Below are 22,122 nucleotides of genomic sequence, written 5' to 3'. Positions count from 1 at the left end.
TGCTTGTTCAGAAGATGAAAAACATGATAATCATAGTTAGGCAATGAAACAAGAACACTTTAGATTTACAATTTCCGAATGCATGTTTCACGGCGCTACCGTCAAGTTAACCTATCGCCTTCTTCTCTCGTCAGCGTTCAATATCTGTCTATCGGAAGTGACGCTCTGTAAAATGTCTTAACTCTCTAATGTTTGGAGGCTGTAACCGCACAGGAACGTCTGCTTTTGTGTTTGTAAACAAATTGATGAGATGAAGAGAACTCGATCCTTTTATTTTATTTTTCTACAACTCAGTAGCTCGAAACCTTAGTATATGGTGTGACTGGAAAAAGAGATTTCCTTTTTTCAAAGTTCTACAACAATGTTACCAAAAATTAGAAGATTAAGTGTGGGACAACATTAAGAACTTGAGTTAATTAGATGCACGGTCAACATTTATATGTAACCTCGTATGTGATTGACAACTTGTAACTATAACACTGACAGCATTAAGGGAGGCATTCTTTAAATTGTTTCATTTTGGATTTTTTGTATACCTCATTTTTAAATTACCTCATTAAAATAAAAAAAAACCCCACAAAACAAAATGTAAAAAAAAAACAAAAAAAAAAAAAACACAAAACAAAATGTTACAACATAAGTATTTATTCACATCCATATTTATTCTGATTACTCATCATTCTCCAATCAATTCATGTATGTATGCCTGGCAATACTACAGTCAATTCCATTCAAGGCATACATATGAGACCATTACACAGTAAATAATTTGGGGAAAATTTCAGCACTTCTCCTAAATCACCACAGCCTACTAAATCTTAAACTGTTGAGAAAATTACGAGAGGGACTCGATACCTAGAAACCCGCACCTGTTGTACACCCGAGTGATTACTGTTGAAGTGTAATTTCCAAAAATAGTAAAAGCTCAGTGTACGCCAGTCAATCCATCTGTACATTAATTATTATCAAACTATACAATACATCTTAACAGAAAATATACACCAAATAAACAAAATATTTACAAACATGTATGAAATATTACCTGTACACCAAATCCATGTGCTTTCCGTATATAGAAGAAGACAGAATGAAAATACAACAAATGTAAATAAAAATAATATCTGTTGAGCAATAGGTAGTCATTCTCAAATTAACATACCAGGAGGATAATACAAGTTCATCACATTAAGTAAGTTTGGATCTGTGATGACATATTTTTCTAAGTGCAATAAACAATATCAGAAAAAGGGGTCTAATATTAATTAGCAGATTGACAATATAAAGTTGTGTGTAGAACCAAGTGAAGCAATGACACACATCATGATGCCATCATGGTAAAAAACATGCTTGTTCAGAAGATGAAAAACATGATAATCATAGTTAGGCAATGAAACAGTCACAAAGAAAACAACTACTTCAGATATCAGGAATGTTGACTTTGTCCAAGGTTATTCAGAGCTGAAAATTGTAGCAAATAAATTGTAAAAGAATGTGTAGAAAATTCAAGGTGACTCGATAGAAAGAGATTAGACAAGTTACTAAAACTGAAAACCAAAACACTATTTTTAACATAATAGAAATAAACAAGCAAACAAATACAAATATTTCTTTATATTAAATTAATGTTTCCTTACTGGCTTAAGTATAAATAGTCACGTGATGTACCAGACAGCTTTGTCCGCAGTTAGCTATGAGGTGAACATTCTTGGAAGTTTCTAGTTTAACAGTATTAATTCAGGCCATGTGTCTAAGAATTTGTATGTCAACTTGCCATTTCATCGAAGTGCTATCTGAATTCCTAAACTTACGACAATTTGCTAGTTCTAGTTCTCTACATATAACAAACACAAAAACAGCTGTTTCTAAATGCTCTTTGCTCAAACGTCGACTTTCGAACTTATTCTAATAAATATTTGATCAAATTTACCTTCTCTTCACTATTCTTTTCAAATATCAAAGCTCAAAAATACTCCATATGGTTTTGAGGTAAGAAAGCACTGTGAGCTGAAAACCAGTTGGCTATTCAAGAGTCTAAACTAATTAAATAGAATGGAAGCAGGGTCTTGGTTTTCTAGCTGTAAAATATGACGTAGAACATCTTTTTTGGTGATTATTCCCAGGAGTTTCCTAGAAAGAACAACGTATATTTATAGTAATAATAACTTTTACTGCATTTAGATGTTTACATTAGTCGAAAGTGTTGTTCCTGTAATTTATCTTTTAGTTAAATATACATATTAAACAGTCATTTGCAACTTACCTAAATTATAACAAAAAATTAAGGTACCAATTCCTTTTTCAAGTCTTTAAACAGTTTATCCAAGTCTACAATAACCATTCTTCAGCTGAAACTATAGATTAGCATACAAATAATAGCACACATTGTCTTGGAAAGCTGTGTCAGCCAGCCACTTACCCGTTATGTGTGACCAAAGTTTGCCTCAAGCCCAGTTTCCTGTACATGTCAACCACCGTCTCCATAGGGGTCTGGTCTGTTATAGTAATAGGAGCCTGCGGAAAGAAACAAGGTCATGAGGTCAAGGTCATGATAGTTCAAGGCCAATCAATGACCTCAATCTTAGAATTCAAGGTCAATTACCAACAACAATTAGCAGGACTCAATTTAAAAGCCAGACAAATAGGCCTGCAGTTACGAAACTTGTACCAGCCCAAAGGATTTTATTTAGCTAGAAAAACTGTCAATCTAAAATGGCAGCTAAAATCATTGCTGCCATTTCCTTGGACCAACTAAATTTTTCACCAGTTCTTGAAAGTAAAATCAGTCTTGACCACTAGGACCAACAGTTTCAGCATGTCTGTTATAGACCTCTCAGACATTTTGTGCACTACTTTACCTTTATAAACCCTTACCAGATCTAATATCTTCCTCAGTTTCACAGGGGGTGGTCCCCCCACCACCACATTCTCTGTGTAATGCTGGGTGAAATACACCACAGAGGCCGCCACCACCCCGTCCTGGGTATTAATAGCATTATCTGAAAGATTATATTTGAAAATTATGAAATTATTGCACTTCTACTTGTATTAATTACACAAAATAACATTCAAGAAGTTCAGTAAGCAAGTTATCTGATAAAAAGAATTAGTTTTTATAGGGGTTTATAGATCTGATAATAACAGTTGTGTGTGATTAGTTCTTAGGCAACTTTGAAGGCCGATGAAATGTCCTCTATGAGTAGACAGAAATCAGTTATGTATGGAGATAAAGGGCACTTACTGATAGCTAGAGTTAAATCTTTTCTGTTGACAAAACCAACCAAGTATGGGGACTCATTGCTGACCACCACTGGGAAACCATTGTGATCACATTCTCTGAGGAGAGTTTCTGTGGAAAAAATAACACAATATATTTATGTTCGAAGACTCATAATGATATCATCCAAGTTATAATAATATCAAATTAAAATAATAATTAAAATATTAATGATTAAAGATAACTGACAAAAATAACATTAACAATTAATAAACATTAAATCAAAACAGTATAATAGTCATCACTTCTGCAGCATTATCAACAATAAGTCACCAAGTAAGTTATAATGAGCACTGCAGTTACATTTACTTGCCATTCATATCAATTCATGTCAGCAAACTTAAATCACAAGGCTCAAAACATATCAGAGAATTTTATAACTAAGATATATCTGTCCTCCGTACCTACGTCATCCACAGTGAAGGTATCTTGAGTAATGACACTAAGAGGAGGGTCACTCCGTCTGTAACAAACATAGTAAGATACATGATATATCAGAGCTGATTATTAGCCACCTCCGATTGAGAGATAACTGAAAGTTTTCTACAAATACAAGTGCATGAGATCGTGTTGGGTGAGATCGTAGTACATGAGATTGTGTTAGTTGAGATTGCAGTATGTGAGATAGTGTTGGTTGAGATTGCAGTGCATGAGATAGTGTTGGTTGAGATTGCAATACATGAGATTGTGTTAGTTGAGATTATTTCAGAGGCACTCACTCACCTAGGTCTCATCACATCTGCAGCAATGGTGGTGTGTTCAAACTCCAACTTGCTGTCTAGGAATGGGTAGCCGTTCAGCTGTATATGAGCATCATAGCTGACACAGGTGTTAAGGTAAACTACTCTGATGTCCAACAGATAGTAATCAAACTACACCATACTTAAATTTTATCTGATAAAAACGCTCAGATATCTACATAATTGCATTCATGATGAATGATACATGTCACCCAAAGGACAATAATCGATTGAGAACCTATCATTTAAGATTTGTTAGAATATATACAGTGCATAACACACATCAAAATTAAATGCCGATACTTAATTTCAAGTCTCTTGATATCATCTTACATTGCTTTCAATTCCCCACTTTACAGCTTTAGTTTTGGACTCATAATTGGACATATTTTTGTTTTTTGTGGATACCCTAGACAAATTAGTCAAAACATATAACACACACACACACACACACACACACACACACACACACATTACAGTATACAATGTCCAAAGATACATGCCCTGTTTGATAAATGCATCTCCCACCCACTTACTGGTCATCACAGTGACCATGAGGGGGACAATGTACTGGAGACCACCGGTCAGTTCAAACATGATGACCACTAGGGACACTGGAACAAAATAGCATACAATGTATCATACGAGGTACTCACTGATATGTCTTATATTTTAAGGTGCAATACCAGGGAAGAATTTTCTGATGCTAATGAAAATATGAACGCAGGAATAATTTGTGAAACAGTAAAACAGTGTGTAGTAATTATCTTTTAATTCTACTTTTAATTACTTCAAAAAGAGCAAAAACATGATAGAGAGGGAGAGGAGGGGGTGGGGGTGGTAGTATACAGGATTCTGGCGCCCCCCCTTCATTGCAACAAAAGCTCAGTATAAAAACATTGACAAGGGTGAGGGTGGGGGTGGGGGGGGGGGGGTAGGGGGAGAGTGGGGGGAGGGGATGTGAGGGGAGGGGGAGATGAGGAAGAGGTAAACATACCAGTCATCCTAGTGACTCCACCCAGGACTGAGGAGGTTGGGGGGGGGGGGGGGGGGGGGGGGAGAGTGGGGGGAGGGGATGTGAGGGGAGGGGGAGAAGAGGAAGGGGTAAACATACCAGTCATCCTGGTGACTCCACCCAATGCTGCAGCTGCTCCAATCATAGCATACATAGCTGGGTTAACACACTGACCATTGACTGTACATAAATCTGAAAATATGGGGGCATCCCTCCATCTCCTAAAACATAAGACAAAATGGTTATTTCTGTAATAACTAGTGAATAATACCAATAAATATAACATCAGTACGGGAATACATTTAGATCTCCTAAGTAATTTGATATTCATATCATTACAATATGGATTAGCAATCTTGTGGACAAATTTTCCATAGAAAAAAATCTTCACATATTTTAGATATTTCTTATCTAGTATGTCACTTACACAGCCAACTGTTCCATTCCTATTCCAATTATACGCCCCATTATTGCACCCACCGCCATACTGGGAATAAACAGACCCGCTGGAACCTGACAAATACATAGGTGTCACTGTGGTAAAATAAATGAAATAAACAGACCCGCTGGAACCTGACAAATACATAGGTGTCACTGCGGTAAAAAAACAGTCAAAAGAAGAGCAACTGGCTAAAGGAAGTAATAAACAGAAATACCATATTTGCAATCTTTTATTCATGGATTTATAAATGGGACCATAAGGATCTACAACTCCTGATCTTCTTTAATTTTGTTATTTTCTAAGGTTTTCAAATTATTCCAATTCATTACAAAAATATAAAACTTAATAATAATATTTGTAATAATAAAAAGAAGATGAAATAATTTAAGCAGGTAATAATGCCTTCCAAATTCATAAAGAAATGCTTACTTTAATCCCAAAGGTAAATATAGTTATAATAGCTTTGAACACAAGGGCCAAGGCCAGCATCCACAGGGCTCTGGTAATACCAGCTCCTGCCACTGCTCCACCAAGATTATCACTGACATTGAGTACTGACTGGTCTGTATAGTCACTAAAATGGAGAATTAGTTAGTACTTTATAATTACAACTATATGTAACTTGTAAGGGCTCATTTGGAAGATTCTATAAGTGGCCCCAAGATGGGCAATAGGCTTAAAGGGATAATAACTCTTCGTATAAAATCTATATTTCACAATAAAAACATTGTGAATAACTCATAGAAATATAATATATTCTGTTTTACGACGAAAACAGCAGTTGTAGCTATTATTCTGATATCTGAGCTTGTCTTCAGATCACGTGACCTCCATTGATGGCTATACACAATATATTTCACAATAAAAACATTGTGAATAACTCATAGAAATATAATATATTCTGTTTTACGACAAAAACAGCAGTTGTAGCTATTATTCTGATATCTGAGCTTGTCTTCAGATCACGTGACCTCCATTGATGGCTATACTCTGTTATAATCTCTTAAGAGATTTTAACAAAAAAACAAACTTTTTAGAAAAAAAACCAGGGACTAACTTTGAATGTAAAAATGGATTCATTAACCATTGGTAAGTATGGGAAAATTGTTGTTTACTCCAGGAAAATTAATTTTGGGCCAAAACAAAGAGTTATTATCCCTTTAAATTAGTAATTTAGAACTCGTTACTTTGTCACATCAAATGTTATATCTCTAAAATATTTTACCATACATTACTCATTATTAAGCAAATGATGGCATCAAAAATAACAATTATTTCTAAATGTCTTCTTTGGTTTTCAAAATTAGACTGAGAAATTGTTCAATCAAACAGCACATTTCTCACACTTGATGTTAGTTTGACATGCTTGCTTAGGAAAAACAAATTCAGATTTAAATTTAAATTTTAGAATCAGTACTAAGAACTGATGGCATATAGTTGATCATACCATAAGTCATTGTTGAAATCTTCCACTCCACACTGCTGAACCAGCATTCTAATCAGTTCACTTGTGTTCATTCTGAAACATGACAATTATCACTATTATCATATAACTAAATACATTCTATTAAATCTTACATAATGCTGCTTTATTCATACTTTCTGCACAAGACCGAGCTGGTGAAAATGTACAGAGATAAAGTTATAGCAATAATAATAATAATAATAATAATAATAATAATAATAATAATATTTTTTCTAAACAACCAATCAGCATTCTTTTCACTTACAACCTCCAAGACAATTTGTAAACAAACAGAAGTAATACAAAGATAATGAATCCAATATCTTAGTTTCCATTCATTAATGATCAAGATCTGCTCTTAATTTAGCTGTTTACCTTGTATATTTGTTTGGAAATGCAAAAACAGCAGTCACTAATGTTACCACCAAGACCTGGAAAATGAAGAAAAGTCTTTTCCATTAAATCATTAATTTACCTAAAATTCCATTTTCATTTACCTTATTTCTTGTCAATAACAATCAAACAACTCAAACATTAAATTAAATGTCAGATGGCAGAAGAAATGTACACAAGAGTGCTGTATCTATTAAATATTATAAATAAAGAAAAAAAGGCCAAAAAGAAAGGATTAAGATCAAGTGAATTGGTAACACATTTGAGACAGCAAAAGAGATGTATTTTACAAAGCCGAATAAAAACTTTCAGGGTTCAAATTTCTCACCTCCGTGATGGGCCACTGACCCAGTTTGGTGGTCTTCCTCTTTCTACACCACCACACATTGGCTTTGACAAATAATGCACCAAATAACCCCTGGAATCAAATCAGTTTGGATAGTGAAGGTTCTGGTACCAGAGAGTAGAGTGCAGCTTGATGCATGCCACTGGTGCAAGTGTAAATCTCTGGCCAAAGCAGTGTGTGCTATACACCAATAGCCAATATCTACTGTAACATACATTACAATGGGCAGAGACCCATACTTGCAGCAGTGAAGTCAATATCACCTGTTTTTCCTGTTAACAAGCCTTAAAGTAATTACTGCATAAAATTATGCAAATTACTAGCAAGTATCACTTTATACACTTAAAGTCAACAACAAGTGACATTCCATTAAGATAGAGTTCAATGAGAAACACTAACACTAAAGGTGCTACACATGGAGGGCAGGCTGGGATACTTACCCCTAAAGCTCCTATCAATATGAAAGGTATGAGTTCCACTATATGCCAGGGAGTATTATACTCCACATAGAACATCACCAGGTGGTCGTTACCAAACGGGTTGATGGAACGCAACACAAATGCTGCCACAAGAGCACAGAAGAAGGAACGCCAAAGTGTCTTCAGGGGGAAGTAATAACTAACCTGAATAAAAAAAATATTTAAAAAAATTTTCATGGAAGTGTTTCAGCAAATTAAAAAAATCCTGCATCTTTAAGGAAAAAAGGACCTGCTTACTTTTCACATATAATGGAATTATTACATAAGAATTCATGACATAAAAACTTGACTACTTCTCTCAATTCCAACTTGCTTTAAAATCTAATCAAAGTTGTGGGTTATTGAGGCAAACAAAGGAGCTATTTTTACCATTTTCAGTTTTATTGCTCTCTTCTACAAGTACCTGTTATAGTGTATAACCAATTTTCTTACCTCCTCCAAGCTGAAGAGTACCCCACCAATAGGGGCACCAAAAGCAACACTGACTCCTGCCGCAGATGCTGCTGATAAAATCTGGAAATAAATGTTCATGTAAGAAAACAACCACTTTACTACATATTTCTGTGCTCATAAATCATGCTTTTTATGAAGAAACTCATATTTTAAATAAAAACCCTGTCCTTTCCAGACTACATACATTTCTCTTTTTTCCAGGAGCTACATACACAGGACACACTTATTTATTTACTTCAAAATCACTGTCCATTTTCTAGAAAGAAAGAAAGAACTAAGAAAAAAAGAAAGGAAAATCACCTCTCTTTTCTTGGCCTCATTCTTGCCATACTTTGGGAACATGTAGGAGAAGATATTTCCACAGCAGCTGGCTACATGGACCAGGGGTCCCTCCTTCCCCAGACTAAGTCCTGCTGATACTGCCAGCATCATACACACTGACTTGATGATCAATGTCCATTTACCCAGGTAACCACGGATGATGAAACCACTCAAGATGGTCTTGATCTGGAGGAAAATGTGGTAAAATACTTTATACATCTGTTCATTATTGTTTAATAAGTATTTTTTTATTATTTTTTTTGTAACAAGACTATCACACATCTATATTTTTGTAATGCTATTTTGTCTTGATTAATATTTTGATAGTTGTGGAAGTTACAATATAAGTTGCCTAATGTCACTTATTATAAGTTAGTAAAAATCATAAATTACAAAAATGAACAAGTTTTAAAAGTATACACGTTCATACAATCTTACCTCAGGAATACCAGAGCCACAGGCATACGGCGCAAACACACGCACCAGCATCACGGCCAATGTGGCAAATACCATGGACCAGATAACGTACATGATGTAGGTGAGGATGTACACCCCAGGGTTATAGTTTGGGGCAAAATCTCCAAACAGTTCAGCCCACGTCCGCCACTGGGGAAAAAAATTAAATTTTAAGGTATTTGCAGCCCATTTTCTAGATAAAACTAATTATTATTGACAGGAAGTCATGAAAACTTTGTTTTTCCAGCTATGTCCGTCTAGCTTTCATCCAAGTCAAGATCCTTTTATGTTGACTGCATTTTTTTTCTTTATTGGATGAAATTTGATTATTTCTGTCCTTTGTAAATTGATGAAAATCATGGAATTACCAATTTTCTTTGTAATTTACTCATTTAATGCAACTCCATTTGTAGCTTGAGAAAAAAAGGAACAAGCATATTACTTATCAAATCTACAGTACTGGCTGTTGACCAGGCCTGTAGCCAACAATTTCAAAGGGAGGGGGGGGGGAGGCTGATTTTTCTGAAAGAGTGAACCTTTCTACCTTCCCAGATGACATAATTAGATAGAACCTACATCCAACCAAAAGTGGGGTTCATTTGGACTCCCCCCTCCCCTGAAATATCCAAATATTCTGCCAATGAGCCTGCTGACAGTTATTAATTAAGTCCGTACCCTGTCACACGCCTCGTCTCCATCTGTAGATGAGTTAGCCGCCCAGCAGCACTGTTCTCTGTTAAACCAGAATTCTTCAAGACAGATACCATTCCTCAGATCAGACATCCATGTTGTTCCTATGTCTATTATACCAGCAAAGGTGCCTGGAGAAAGTTTTATATTAAATTAATATCTAGCTGATTTCATGTAGCCTGTATGTACAGGGTCTCATGCTATTGAGTTCATGTTTTCCCATACAATTATCAGTTTTTAATTGGAAAAATCAATAATTGCTTAATATCTGCTTTTAATTAAGATGAAAAATCTGAATAAAGTTAACATCTCTACTTTTCACACTGAACTAAATACAGCCAGCCTTTGAAACAATGAAACAAAAAACTCTAGAATTACCATAAACTTTCAGATTACTTCTAATATTCTCATGTGTTTAAAGAACTTATTTGTTCATTTTCATAATTATATCTGCAACGATTGGTGCACTATATAATACAAACAAACAAACAAACAAACAAACAAACAAACCTGCGGCAATTCCCACAAGGAACACACACAGCCATCCAGAGCCAGCATCATATGCTCCTTTGATCTTATCAAGAAAACCCTCCTGTTTCTTCTTCTCAATATTCCGGTGGCGCAGCCTGTCCCGCGTGATGTCTCTCTGCCAGTCGATGGTGTGGAAGTCATCATACTGACCGACACCAGGGGGCAGGTCATCTCCACCTGAGGAGTCTAGGAGATTTGTACTTCCTGGAAAAGATGAGAAAAGAATATCGTAAATAAGAGGGTCATTTCACTTAAATCCAATCACTGACATTTGAAAAGGAGTTCATTTTTAGTGACATGCACCAAAGACTTAGACAGTGAGATCTCTGAGCTAGAACTTGGAAGTCTCTACTTAAAAATCATAATAAATACACATTTTAACCCTGCCACCTCACATGTTTTATACTATTCAGGGATACCAATATCTGAATTATAACTGTTACAATTACTTTAATCTCTTATAATTAATACATTTTCTGTATAAGGCAACAGTAAACCATCAGCTGTGAAGAAGTATATAGCATTCAACTGAACCACCAACCAACCAATGGGCTGCCCTACCCTAACTACTACCACTAGAAATGTTATCAAAACCCATGTGCATGTGATTTACTAATTTTTACATCTATCATTGAATAATTGCAAAAAAATAACATTTTTTGAGCATAGGAAAAATATGAAGATAGCTTTGAGGGTTAATCTCCATTACCACGGTATCTTGATATGATCAATTTTTTCAGCTTGACACAGTCAGAGGAAAGACTTGATTTGCATTTGGCAGTGAAAGGATGGATCAATAAGTAATTGTTTTCAGTTAAACTGGGTTATCATCTTTATTATTCCCAGAATTTAAAAAATAATTTTTAAAACTATAAATTTGTAAATGAGCATTTAATTTTTGAATCAATTCTTAAATTTGTAAACAATCATATATATCATTTTTCTTTTTTTCAGGTTGTCTACATCATCAACAATACCTCACTTTTTTTTTGTTAATATCATCTAATGCATTACATCAGGCAAACATCAAGTTGCATAATCAAATAAAACAGTATACCTAAAGTGGAAAAGGACAAATCTAAGTTCCCAGCCAAGGAAACCAAACAACAGGTGAGAAAAAGACTCAAATCACTGGCAATCAAGTTATCCACTAGCCATTTTTCAGGATTTCTGGTTTCTAGGACATACTAGTTGTCTTTCTGAGGGTATACATCAATTTGTGCTTGTCAATTGTTCATATTTTGACACATCATTAAAAAGATTTTTTGTTCTGTTATTTATTTTAAAATTATACTTTATAACCAGATTTTTAAGTTCTGAATCAAGATGTCACACTGGACCCTTGATTGCAGGTGATCTGAAGTCAGAAAATCATACATTTTCATTTCAGGAAAATGGCCCAAAAACTGAACTGTAAACTAATCCAAACACAGATTTTAATACCCAAACCCAAAGAAGTTTAACACAGTTCACAAACCTAACCTCTGAGTTTAACTTGACGTTTGTGTGATACAGCACAAGTTATGGCAGCAGTTTTAGTTCCTAAAGAAAATTTATTCCTGAGAGTGCCAATCTCCAGCAGTTCTTCATCGGAGCTGCTATCACCACCATGAAGAAAGTTTGGGTTCACGTATGTTTGAGACTGCACTAGACAATATAGGAGAAAAGTTTGTTGAAGTTTATCATTTTAATTTTTTTTTTTTTTTTTTTGAATCATTGACTTCATCACAAAAACAATTTCTAATATCTTATTATCCTTATTTTATTTGTAAAAAAATTCTAGTAAAAAGGAATTTTGATCCATGAACATTTTCAATAATTTTGACTGTTCAGCTCGTTCACAATGCATGAATATCTGAGTAATTTACTTCTAGTCGCAATTTTTCATTTTTCAAATAATTTGCAAGGAAAAGGGAAAGGCTGTCAGCTTAGGGATTTTTTTCTATAAAAGCAGGTTTAATTTTTTGTTCATATTGTGAGGGAAACAAAGGTAGCATTTTTTAATCAGGATCATATAAGAAGAGGATTAATGACATTCTGAGATAGATTTTAGCAATTTTATATCAAAAAGTAATTAATCTTTCTCTGATATTATCTTGACTATAACAAATCACCAGGTCTCATAGGATTACCCCTGTGGAGTGAGATTTATAAATAATCAGTAAAACCCTGTTGTGGAAAAGGAAAAGCCATCATGTCAACTACATCTTCCATTTTGATCAGATTTCATTTTGTTTCAAATATTTTGGTCTTATCGCCAGACATGTCACAGCCACTGAGTCTAACTGGTCACCAAGGATAAAATTCCAAGGAATATAGCCAATAGGAAATTGTGTTCAGCCTGTCTAAGTGACTGGCAACAGCTTTAAAAGCCACTATTATCCACTAGATCGGCAAAAAGTGGACTCTCTTACTTAGGAACTAGGGTATTAATTTATCAGAAAACAGCTCTATGTACAAAAGGGCTTCACTCGGCATAATTAAAAGGTGGAAATCGCCTGGAATTCACTGTGCCATGACCTATAAAGAATTTTGACATGCATTGCCATGGTTACTGATTAGTGACGAATGACACACTGATTGCAGTAAATTTCCCGGCTAGAACAGTCCTCACAGTAAACGTGGTTAACACTGCTATTTGCACTCTGAACCAGATCGCAAGGTAACTTGCACTCATTGTTATATACGTTTTGAATTCATGAAGAATATCCTGTCAATTTAACGTCATTTCCCGTACTGAAACATTCAGAAACAGACCACCACTCCGAGCTATTGTTTTATATGGACATTAAATACATTAGGGACTTCCTCTCAGAGTCTATTAGAAAAGATATTGATTTTTGTCTCAAGGTTGATCAAGTGTGCATCTTTCTGACTGACAGAAATAATCATAGCTGCTTTCAGTGAAGCATAAGTATCTTGCCAAGAATATATCCATTTATACCACAGATGATTCCAAGATTAAAGATTCAAATGTGGTGTATCCTGCACACTTGTACATCATGGCCTTTTGTTCTTGATATTTTCCATATTAAAATTTCCCAAGTACTGTGTTTTGTACACTTACATATCCCATACACCTCACTGACTTAAGCTACTTTTTCGGTCTAAAGGTCTCCTTGTCTGACCACACATCAATAAGAAGCAATCATGGTGCACATGACAGAGGCCTCTCCGCACTGTAGATGTTTCAATTTACTCCTAGAATATCTCAATTACATCTCTCCCCTTTATTGACTTGCTTCAAAATGCCTACTACTAGTAGATTGACTACGTATTCAACAACAGAAACTTAACAAAGAGACAAACAGAACTGGGAGTATTCTATAGGTTGTAGCTTCAATATTTTATCAGCAAAGGTTTGAAACCATAAGACAAATTCTATTAGAGGTATTCTAGAAGTTGCCACTTTAATATTTTATCAGCAAAGGTTTGAAACCATCAGCCATAAATTCTATTAGAGATATTCTAGAAGTTGCCACTTTAATATTTTATCAGCAAAGGTTTGAAACCATAGGACATAAATTCTATTAGAGGTATTCTAGAAGTTGCCACTTTAATATTTTATCAGCAAAGGTTTGAAACCATAGGACATAAATTCTATTAGAGGTATGCTAGAAGTTGCCACTTCAATATTTTATCAGTTAAACTGTTTAAACCATAGGCCATAAATACTAGTAGTAGAGTTATTCTAGAGGCTGCTGCTTCAATATCTTTTAAGCAAAGGTTGGAAACACAAGAAGGTGGAGGGTTGACAGCTGCACCTTCCCCCCAGCTTCCTTATATGTTTTCATTTTTTTACCTATATAGATAGGAAATCTGTGCTTTCATGACTGGAAGTACTATGGTATTTCATGCTAAATATAAGCAAAGGTAATTATTAATGACGGATTGATATGGATTTAATATCAGTATACAGTATCTATCACTGACATGAAATTTTAAAGTATACGAAAGCCCTGTATACATGACGATATATGTAAGCTTTTGGTAAAAAAATCATTGAAAACTTAACCAACAAGTAGTCACCTCTTACATTAAACCTTATTACGACTAATATAATGTCAAGAACTTTACATTAGCACTAGCCACATGTAATGATATTTGAACTATGATAAATAGCAGATGTCTAACAAACAAGAGTCAACCCCAATCTAGCACCACCACCAAATTCAACACATCTTGGAAACTGATGATGTATTCACAAATGGACAAACTTTGGTCAGGAAATGACCCAACTATGTCAAAAAGCCAACATTTACCAATGAAACTTTAAATCCCATCACATAAAACAACCTGATGATATCAGCATGACTGGCATCAGGTGACTTAGTCTTACAGTGAACTCTTTCCGTTACAAAAACCATAGAGTCAAATATGATACATGACATAGCCTTTATCATTATATTATAGCAGTAACAAGTTACCATCTGTGAAATTACAAAGTTAAATAAACAAATTAAAATCATAAGTTAGGGACACTTGATTAATAAATCCTGGTTTAATTTCAGAGTTCTAAACACCAATTCGACAACATGCTAATGGATTTTACATTAAAATTTTCAAACCCCACATTATATAGCAATCCGGTGATGCCAGAAGGAATAACACATCTGGTTTGAGTTACTTCTGTTGTGAACACCACTACAAACCACCTGCTGATGAATCTTACCATAGCCCCTGAGTCCTCTTCCCTGTAGCTGATATGACAACGACCGTGACAGACTCATTGTCACACTCCACTGAGAAACTGAACATCTATCTTACACTGAGTCTCCTGACCATTTAAAATAGCAGTAGTCTTCCATAAGATCTGTAGTCTCTAACATAGCACCTACAGTGAACAGGTCACTGTATAAGAACAGACATTATCTTCCATATACTCTCTAGTCTCTTTAATACAGCAGCAGTGACTTGCATATATCACTGAGCTTGTCTATTACACAGTTTTTGGTCCTTTCCACAGTTTCTTTATGTAACAGTATGATATAAATATCTAATCACTGATCTCTTGCATTAGGTCTCAAGTCTCACACAGAATGTCCAGTGACCAGGTCACTTCATCTTCTCAATGACTGGTGAAAACTCCACCTAATGCTACACTAGACACTGTAAAGCCCCAGCAGCATATGGAGTCAAAAAAAAACTTCACCGTATGATTACATATCCATGGTCAATTGAACCCTGACATTCTCCAGCAGAAGTCATAATACAATGGAAATGCCTGGCTGAACTTGGTAGCATTCCAAGTAACTCTCACTGTCACAAGCAGCTTACCACTGCAGCTTACCACTGCCAGAAGATTGTGAATTATACATGTTCATATCAACAGGAATCAAACCTCTTAAACAGGTATAGTAGAAAGTGGGCTATATAGCAAATGTCTACCTCTGGGATAATTTAACTGAAAATGTGTTATTTATGTAAAGGTGTGCTGGAGTTGTGTCAGGGGACACATTTTAGATAAAAAGACCAGTGCGGGCAACTAATTTATCTGTCACTGAACTTCATGGTCCTCTTAGAAGTCAACTGGTGCTTGTGACAATCAAATTTAGTCACAACTGGGTGCTTGTCATAATAATGTCATTGAGTGATCTGAATTTTACTGAACTTTCACCCATTTAACAAATTGCCCCCATTGTTGTGTGTTGAGGGTATTATTGGTGAACTGAGGGGGGCTCACGGCTTTGAAAATTGCATGTTTGGTTTACACCGCATGTTTTTATAAAAGTTTGATAATCATTTTTTCTCGTTATGCTTTTCGTGACCTTATCCTGATTTCGTGCTGTCATACCTTTGAGATTATAGAAATAATCTAACCAACCAATATCTTGTATTAATGTTTATTTATCCCAGCATAGGGTAATTTGTGCTTTTCACAGAGGTACTGTGTCATCCCCACCCAACCCACCAAAAAAGAATAAAATAAAATAGTTAATAAATAAAAACAACTAAAATAAAAATTAATTATTGATACATAAACAGTTTCACCAGAATGACAATGTGTTGAAATCTTTAAAACTTAGTTTTTGCTAAATAAAACCAAAGGAATATGCCTCACCAGCCTCCAGCAGTTTTCAGGAAAAAAAGCAGTTTCTCATTGCACTCTGTATGGCAATAACTAGCTACTAGTAGTTTGCAATATGTTACTTCTACATGTCAGCTCCTATTATTCTGACAGGCATTTTTCCTCATCCTGGCTCAGGCTGGCAAACAGATTTTACATTTTTGATAGTAAATTTTTTTTTGGCAAATTTTTTTTTTTTTTTTTTGATAAGTAGAATCAAAATGAGCAGTGGTCATGGGCTCGTAGACAAAATCTTTTTTTCCTTGCAGAATGGAGCTAAATTATAATCAAATATATAAATTTACCTTGCATTATTTACTTGGATAAGAAAGTTGTGTATATTATATATGCAAATGCCAACAGACATTCATCCTTGGGTTAGATGACCTTCTAAATAATACAATATGTTTTTTTTTTTTCCTGAGATATTTCCTCTCTGACAAGAATAGATTCTATTTCTGACACACATGTTCTAGTAAACATTCAACAGGTCCATATGACTGAAAATAACAAGATACATTTATAACACAATACCTCTAGCACTCCACTGGCCCCTGTGCCTACTGGTCATTTTATTCCTTCCAGCGTTAACATGTGCCCCATCTATACTGGGCACATGTGCCTGAGTGTCCATGTCAGGACTGTCCAGAGCATGTCCTCGTCCTGTCCTGACATCACGAGGACCGTCCTCACTGACCAATGCTGCAGTGTCCAAGCCACTGCTAACACTACTGATAGAAGGCATTTCCATTTCAGCCATTTAACGTGTAGTTCTCCAAAAGTGGCCCAGACTGATAACCATCACAATGACCATCCAGTCATCATCACTGACAGTTATCTGGATTCCATATATTGTAATAAGCACTTGGTTTAATATCCATATTTACTTCTGTCAAAATCTGCTGTGGATGTTATCCATGTTTTAAGCAGTTTCAAATGAGATTCCCCTTCTGTGCAATACAAATCATGTTACTTTTCATGTGCCACACCCCCTTCCAAAGCCTACTGTTCACTAGTGACTGGTACCAGCCTCAACCTCCAATGGGAAGTACCTGATACTGTGCCCCACAAATACATGTACCAGTACACACCCCTCTATTCAAACAATGCACCAGATAACAGATCTATTCAATGTTAAGCTTAAATTTTACCCTTTATCTGTTTCAGATATAGTACTGGGCAGTTCATCAAAATTTAGGTCGAATATGATGTCATCTGTGCAAACTGGTGTTAATACAGCTCGATATTTGCCTTGAAGGTCGTCAATACAAGATGCTCCAGATGCTGACTTTTGTGTTACTCAGGGTGAAGCCATTCTCTCATGACAACTGCCACTACTTCAGTGAAAACCATCACCTAAATTCAGGACACTATTGTTTTTTCCAATTCACTGCAATGAATCCTTATAGGAAATTCTGCATAGAATCTGTGCCAATATATTAACTCTGTATTGAAGAAACTGCACACATTTCTCTGTGTCTATCAGATTCTGTTCATAAACCAACTGCCTATGCATATAAAGCTAGATCCAAAGGTAGATTCTACAAAGTCAAGCATGTTACAATAAACAGATCCCTGCATGTGCTTGGTGGGTCCAAAATTCCAAATATGCCTCACAATACAGTAGCATAGGCCACAAGTGAGTTGTTCACTGTACAGCTGACCTGCTTCCAGCTTGTACTCTGTTATTTAAGTCAACTAAGGCCACACTTTTTTATTTTTATGGATGACATCCTCTGGGTACCCCAAAATCGGTGCGAGAGGGCGAAAAAAAAAAAACAGTCCAAAAAAAAAAAAAAAACTGCTTAAGTAAAGGAATGCTGTCAGTACACAGCTGGAAACACAAGTTTCACCACAGAAACACGTATCAAACTAACAATATGTCTTTATCCTTGCTCTCAAAATATTAAAGCATTGTGAATACTTCGTAGAAATGTTAAAAAAAGTCATGAATTGATATACTTCATATTACCAAATCTATTTAAGGTTATTTCATGCATTCATTTGGTATAGCAATCAATAAAACAAATATCAATCAAACAGTGTGTCTTTATTTGTATTCTCAGAATATTAAAACATTTTGAACACTTCACAGAAATGTTTAAAAAATGATGCAAAGATATGCTTAATACTACCAAATCTATTAAAGGTCATTTCAGACGATGCCATTTTGTCAACTTCAACTCACACAAAGCAGCTAAACTGTCTGGTGGCCTGTCCGACCTTCAGCCCACCAAATACCTCGATGCCCTTGTCGACCCTTTTTTCGCTACAGAAAACCTGGTATTAATGTGCTGCTTTATACAGAATGTCACAGAAATGTTTCGGCCGCCGCCAGCCTTTTGCACAATTGTAAAAAGGTGATATCTCCATGCCCAATATCAATGGCATACCAATCCAAAACGATGGCTCCCATTCTCTTTATGACTTTTATTGTTGTGTAATTTGAAAGTAATCCTAGAGATGAATTTGACAGCAAAGTGGCCGCATTTCCACGTGGCGAAAATACGCATGCGCAGAAAGCTCATTTCCTTGCAAATTCAATAACAACGTTTGCGACAACCGACTTCGTTGGGGGCTGGGGGGGGGGGGGGGGGCTTTTTTTTTTTTTTTTTTTTTGGAGAACGGGCGAAAATCCATGCGCGCGCAGGATGTCATCCATAAAATTAAAAAAGTGTGGCCTAAATTGGAAACCTTTTATTCACAAGTTCCTATTTACATTTAGCCTACCTCATTGAAATTCACACACTCTCCCCTTAAATGGCTACCTCAACTATGCTAATATTCTTTTGACTGAACACTGGCTGAAAACAAAAAAATAACACCTGCCCAAAAGGCTAGACCATGGCATGTGAGCATGTGAATTCGCACATACGTGTGTGTGCACTCATGCATGCATGTCCATGATACGCATGAGTGACAATGTGTGATTTATTAATTGAATCAAATGTAAACATAGCGCATAATTAGATATATACATGTGTAATAAGTTACATTCACCCTATTTAAACATGGATACAACGAATATGAAAGAAAGCAGATGACCAGTCAAGATTCACCTCTGAAGAAGGGAGTGGGTTAGAAATAATTTTCAATTTTTATTTCTTCAGGAACAAGTTCTAGAAAATCATACTGAAAACAGCCAGTAACCATTTACTAAGTAAGGTAATGATTTGAATAATGAAGCTATGGCATTCATTTTGGTTTCATTTTCTTGTAATTTATGGCTATAAGGAAACACCATTCCTACTGATCAAGAGATTTGAAAGTGTGAGCATCATATGATCCTGAGAATGTGACCACTACTTAATCAGGGTGGGTTGGTGGATGAATCTTTTTTTTTTTTTTAAATTCACACACAAATTGCTTCACAGTGAAATATACCATAAAATCATTAAAAATTATTTTCAAAATTAATAATGCTTGATGGCTGTACAATTTCGGCTAATTGGTTCCAATTTTGACATATCATAATCTGCATTTCAATTTTAAAACTTTAATAAACACATGCAAAACGTATATTTTTGGATGGTTAAAATAAGAAAATACTGCAAAGTATCAAAATACATATAGAATGTGAAATTATATACAGATAAAAAATATTGTTAAATTAACTAAATTTAAAGTAAATAAATAAATACATTAATGGGCCAATCATATTTAAAATTCATGAAAATGTTTGAATAAAAAGTAAAACATTAATATATAACTTTAAACATGTCAGATTCACACCCACAAGCCGATTCCAGTCTCAAATACCTCAACGGAATGCAGACCTACCTCGTGACTTGTCAACCACTTTGCTGAGGTCTTCATGTGCATTTGTCGTAATATCAATCATGGCTTCATCGTCGTCGTAACTTTCAAGGCGTTCAATGCTGTCAGTGTAGGTTACATCTCCATTCTTGGCGGTCAGGGCTCTATAACGGGCGTTAGAGGGGGGCCTGGGGGGTTGCTCATTCAGAAGAAAGTCTGTTTCCATTAGATGCGTCATGGGCCATTGAAGGAATTTCCAGACTGTGTGCTGTTATTCTTGTACAATGATGGGATGATTTCAAAGTTTAATAATTCCCAGTGATGTTCCTCTGTATACTATATGAATACACTTGTATTATAACCACAGATATAAACTTCATTCAATTGTAGTCTAAACTTAGAATCCTTCCTGTAAAAATTAAATTTTTATTCATTTTGTATTGTAATAAAAATATGTAGTTTAACAATTAAATTATCAATAATCTAAGGAAATAGCAATCCAATCAATTGAAAGAATTATTTATTTATAATAAACAGCTTAAAAACATAATATCTAATTTTTTTGCCACGTATAAATAATTTTCTCCCCAGCACTGTTTTTCAAATTGTACATACAAGGAAGCTATCCTCTATTGCACCACATAAATTTTCCTTGACAACAAAAGACAATTTTTTCCGCTCACAAACCACTGCTTAACTGGTTCCTGCACTTGAATTCGATGTATTGTGCCATTTCTAATTAAATAATTTAGTTCAAATGACAGGTACTAGTAAGCCTTTAAGACTGCCATGTCTTCTTGTACATTTCAGAAGGAAATACTGACATCAGATGCTTATATAGGGGAGGGGGGCTAGAACTGGGTATATTTAAAAGTCTGAATTGGGAAAAATAAGTACATGTAGGTTTGCAGGTTATGTAGTCATAAAGGTATAACTTTGGGGCATTTCAAATGTGTATAGCACATCTTTCAGCACACCACAAAGCATGTGATGGCTTGTACCAAGTACACAGTGTACAAAAGGTCTTCTTACATAAAGGTGAATACAAAATAATAGTAATAATATCCTGTTTCTAATGTTCACTGCGGGGTCAGATCTATTTATATATAACATTCTGTACGTTGTACTAGAAATCTAGAATGTGAATGCTTCCACAGTCATAGACAACACATACAACATATGACTATATTCTTGTATGATACCGCTAGTCATTTTTTCAAATTATATAAATTATAATTAAATTATAACGTTTATAGTTTGGGGCATGGCGTCAAAGGAATATTTAATATTTAATAACTGGTCTTTTTTATCAGCTGGAAGCAGAGACTCGTTGGCGATAATGCTTACATCAAAGTCTTGGGGACAAAAACGCGCCGTGACAATGACAGCTCAAAGATAAAGATTCGTCATGACAAGGAGGAAAATGTGCGTTACAGTATGACGCTGCCAGGAAGTCTTGGACACTCGCTAATTTTTTTTTTCTCATCACAACTTCCAACTTACCTAAATCTGTGTCTCATGAAGCATAAAATATGCTGGATGGATAACTAGCAACAATACTCCTGATCACTATTTAATAATCCTGGGAAAAGCAAAGCTTATCTTTTCAATATCAACTTCGCAAGATCATCTTGTGATATGAACTATTACAGAACTGTAGGTGGCGCTAGCGGCTTTGCTAAATGATTGGACCC

At 35.2% G+C, this 22,122-nt stretch overlaps 1 protein-coding gene and 1 long non-coding RNA gene across 5 annotated transcripts; one reads left to right on the top strand and one right to left on the bottom strand.

The window, feature by feature from the left end:
- Nucleotides 1-629: 629 nt before the first annotated feature.
- Nucleotides 630-22,091, bottom strand: LOC106157501 (H(+)/Cl(-) exchange transporter 5). Of its 4 annotated transcripts, XM_087009408.1 has the most exons (22): nt 21,932-22,091; nt 20,453-20,837; nt 12,088-12,252; nt 10,585-10,809; nt 10,060-10,205; nt 9,367-9,534; nt 8,908-9,114; nt 8,587-8,667; nt 8,116-8,298; nt 7,658-7,747; nt 7,312-7,367; nt 6,919-6,990; nt 5,901-6,045; nt 5,457-5,542; nt 5,129-5,250; nt 4,514-4,628; nt 3,998-4,093; nt 3,679-3,737; nt 3,239-3,346; nt 2,872-2,996; nt 2,417-2,511; nt 630-2,127 (listed from the first exon to the last, which is right to left on the bottom strand). In XM_087009408.1, the coding sequence occupies exons 2-22, from the start codon at nt 20,664-20,666 to the stop codon at nt 2,037-2,039; spliced, it is 2,649 nt and encodes an 882-aa protein (XP_086865534.1). In that variant the 5' UTR covers nt 20,667-20,837; nt 21,932-22,091; the 3' UTR covers nt 630-2,036. The 4 variants fall into 4 exon arrangements, with proteins under 4 accessions (XP_086865534.1, XP_086865536.1, XP_086865535.1 ...); XM_087009410.1 differs by lacking the exon at nt 12,088-12,252; XM_087009409.1 differs by lacking the exons at nt 12,088-12,252; nt 20,453-20,837; nt 21,932-22,091 and adding an exon at nt 17,207-17,871.
- On the top strand, nt 15,567-18,279 carry LOC147762771 (uncharacterized). Its single transcript, XR_015333555.1, has 2 exons — nt 15,567-15,957; nt 17,840-18,279. It is a non-coding gene; the product is annotated as an uncharacterized LOC147762771 (long non-coding RNA).
- Nucleotides 22,092-22,122: the final 31 nt, after the last annotated feature.

The sequence above is a fragment of the Lingula anatina genome, chromosome 3, assembly GCF_051362555.1.
Source record: "Lingula anatina isolate TDL-2025a chromosome 3, LinAna3.0, whole genome shotgun sequence".
Taxonomy (NCBI): Eukaryota; Metazoa; Brachiopoda; class Lingulata; order Lingulida; family Lingulidae; genus Lingula; species Lingula anatina.
This window is presented reverse-complemented; position numbering and strand designations above follow the sequence as displayed.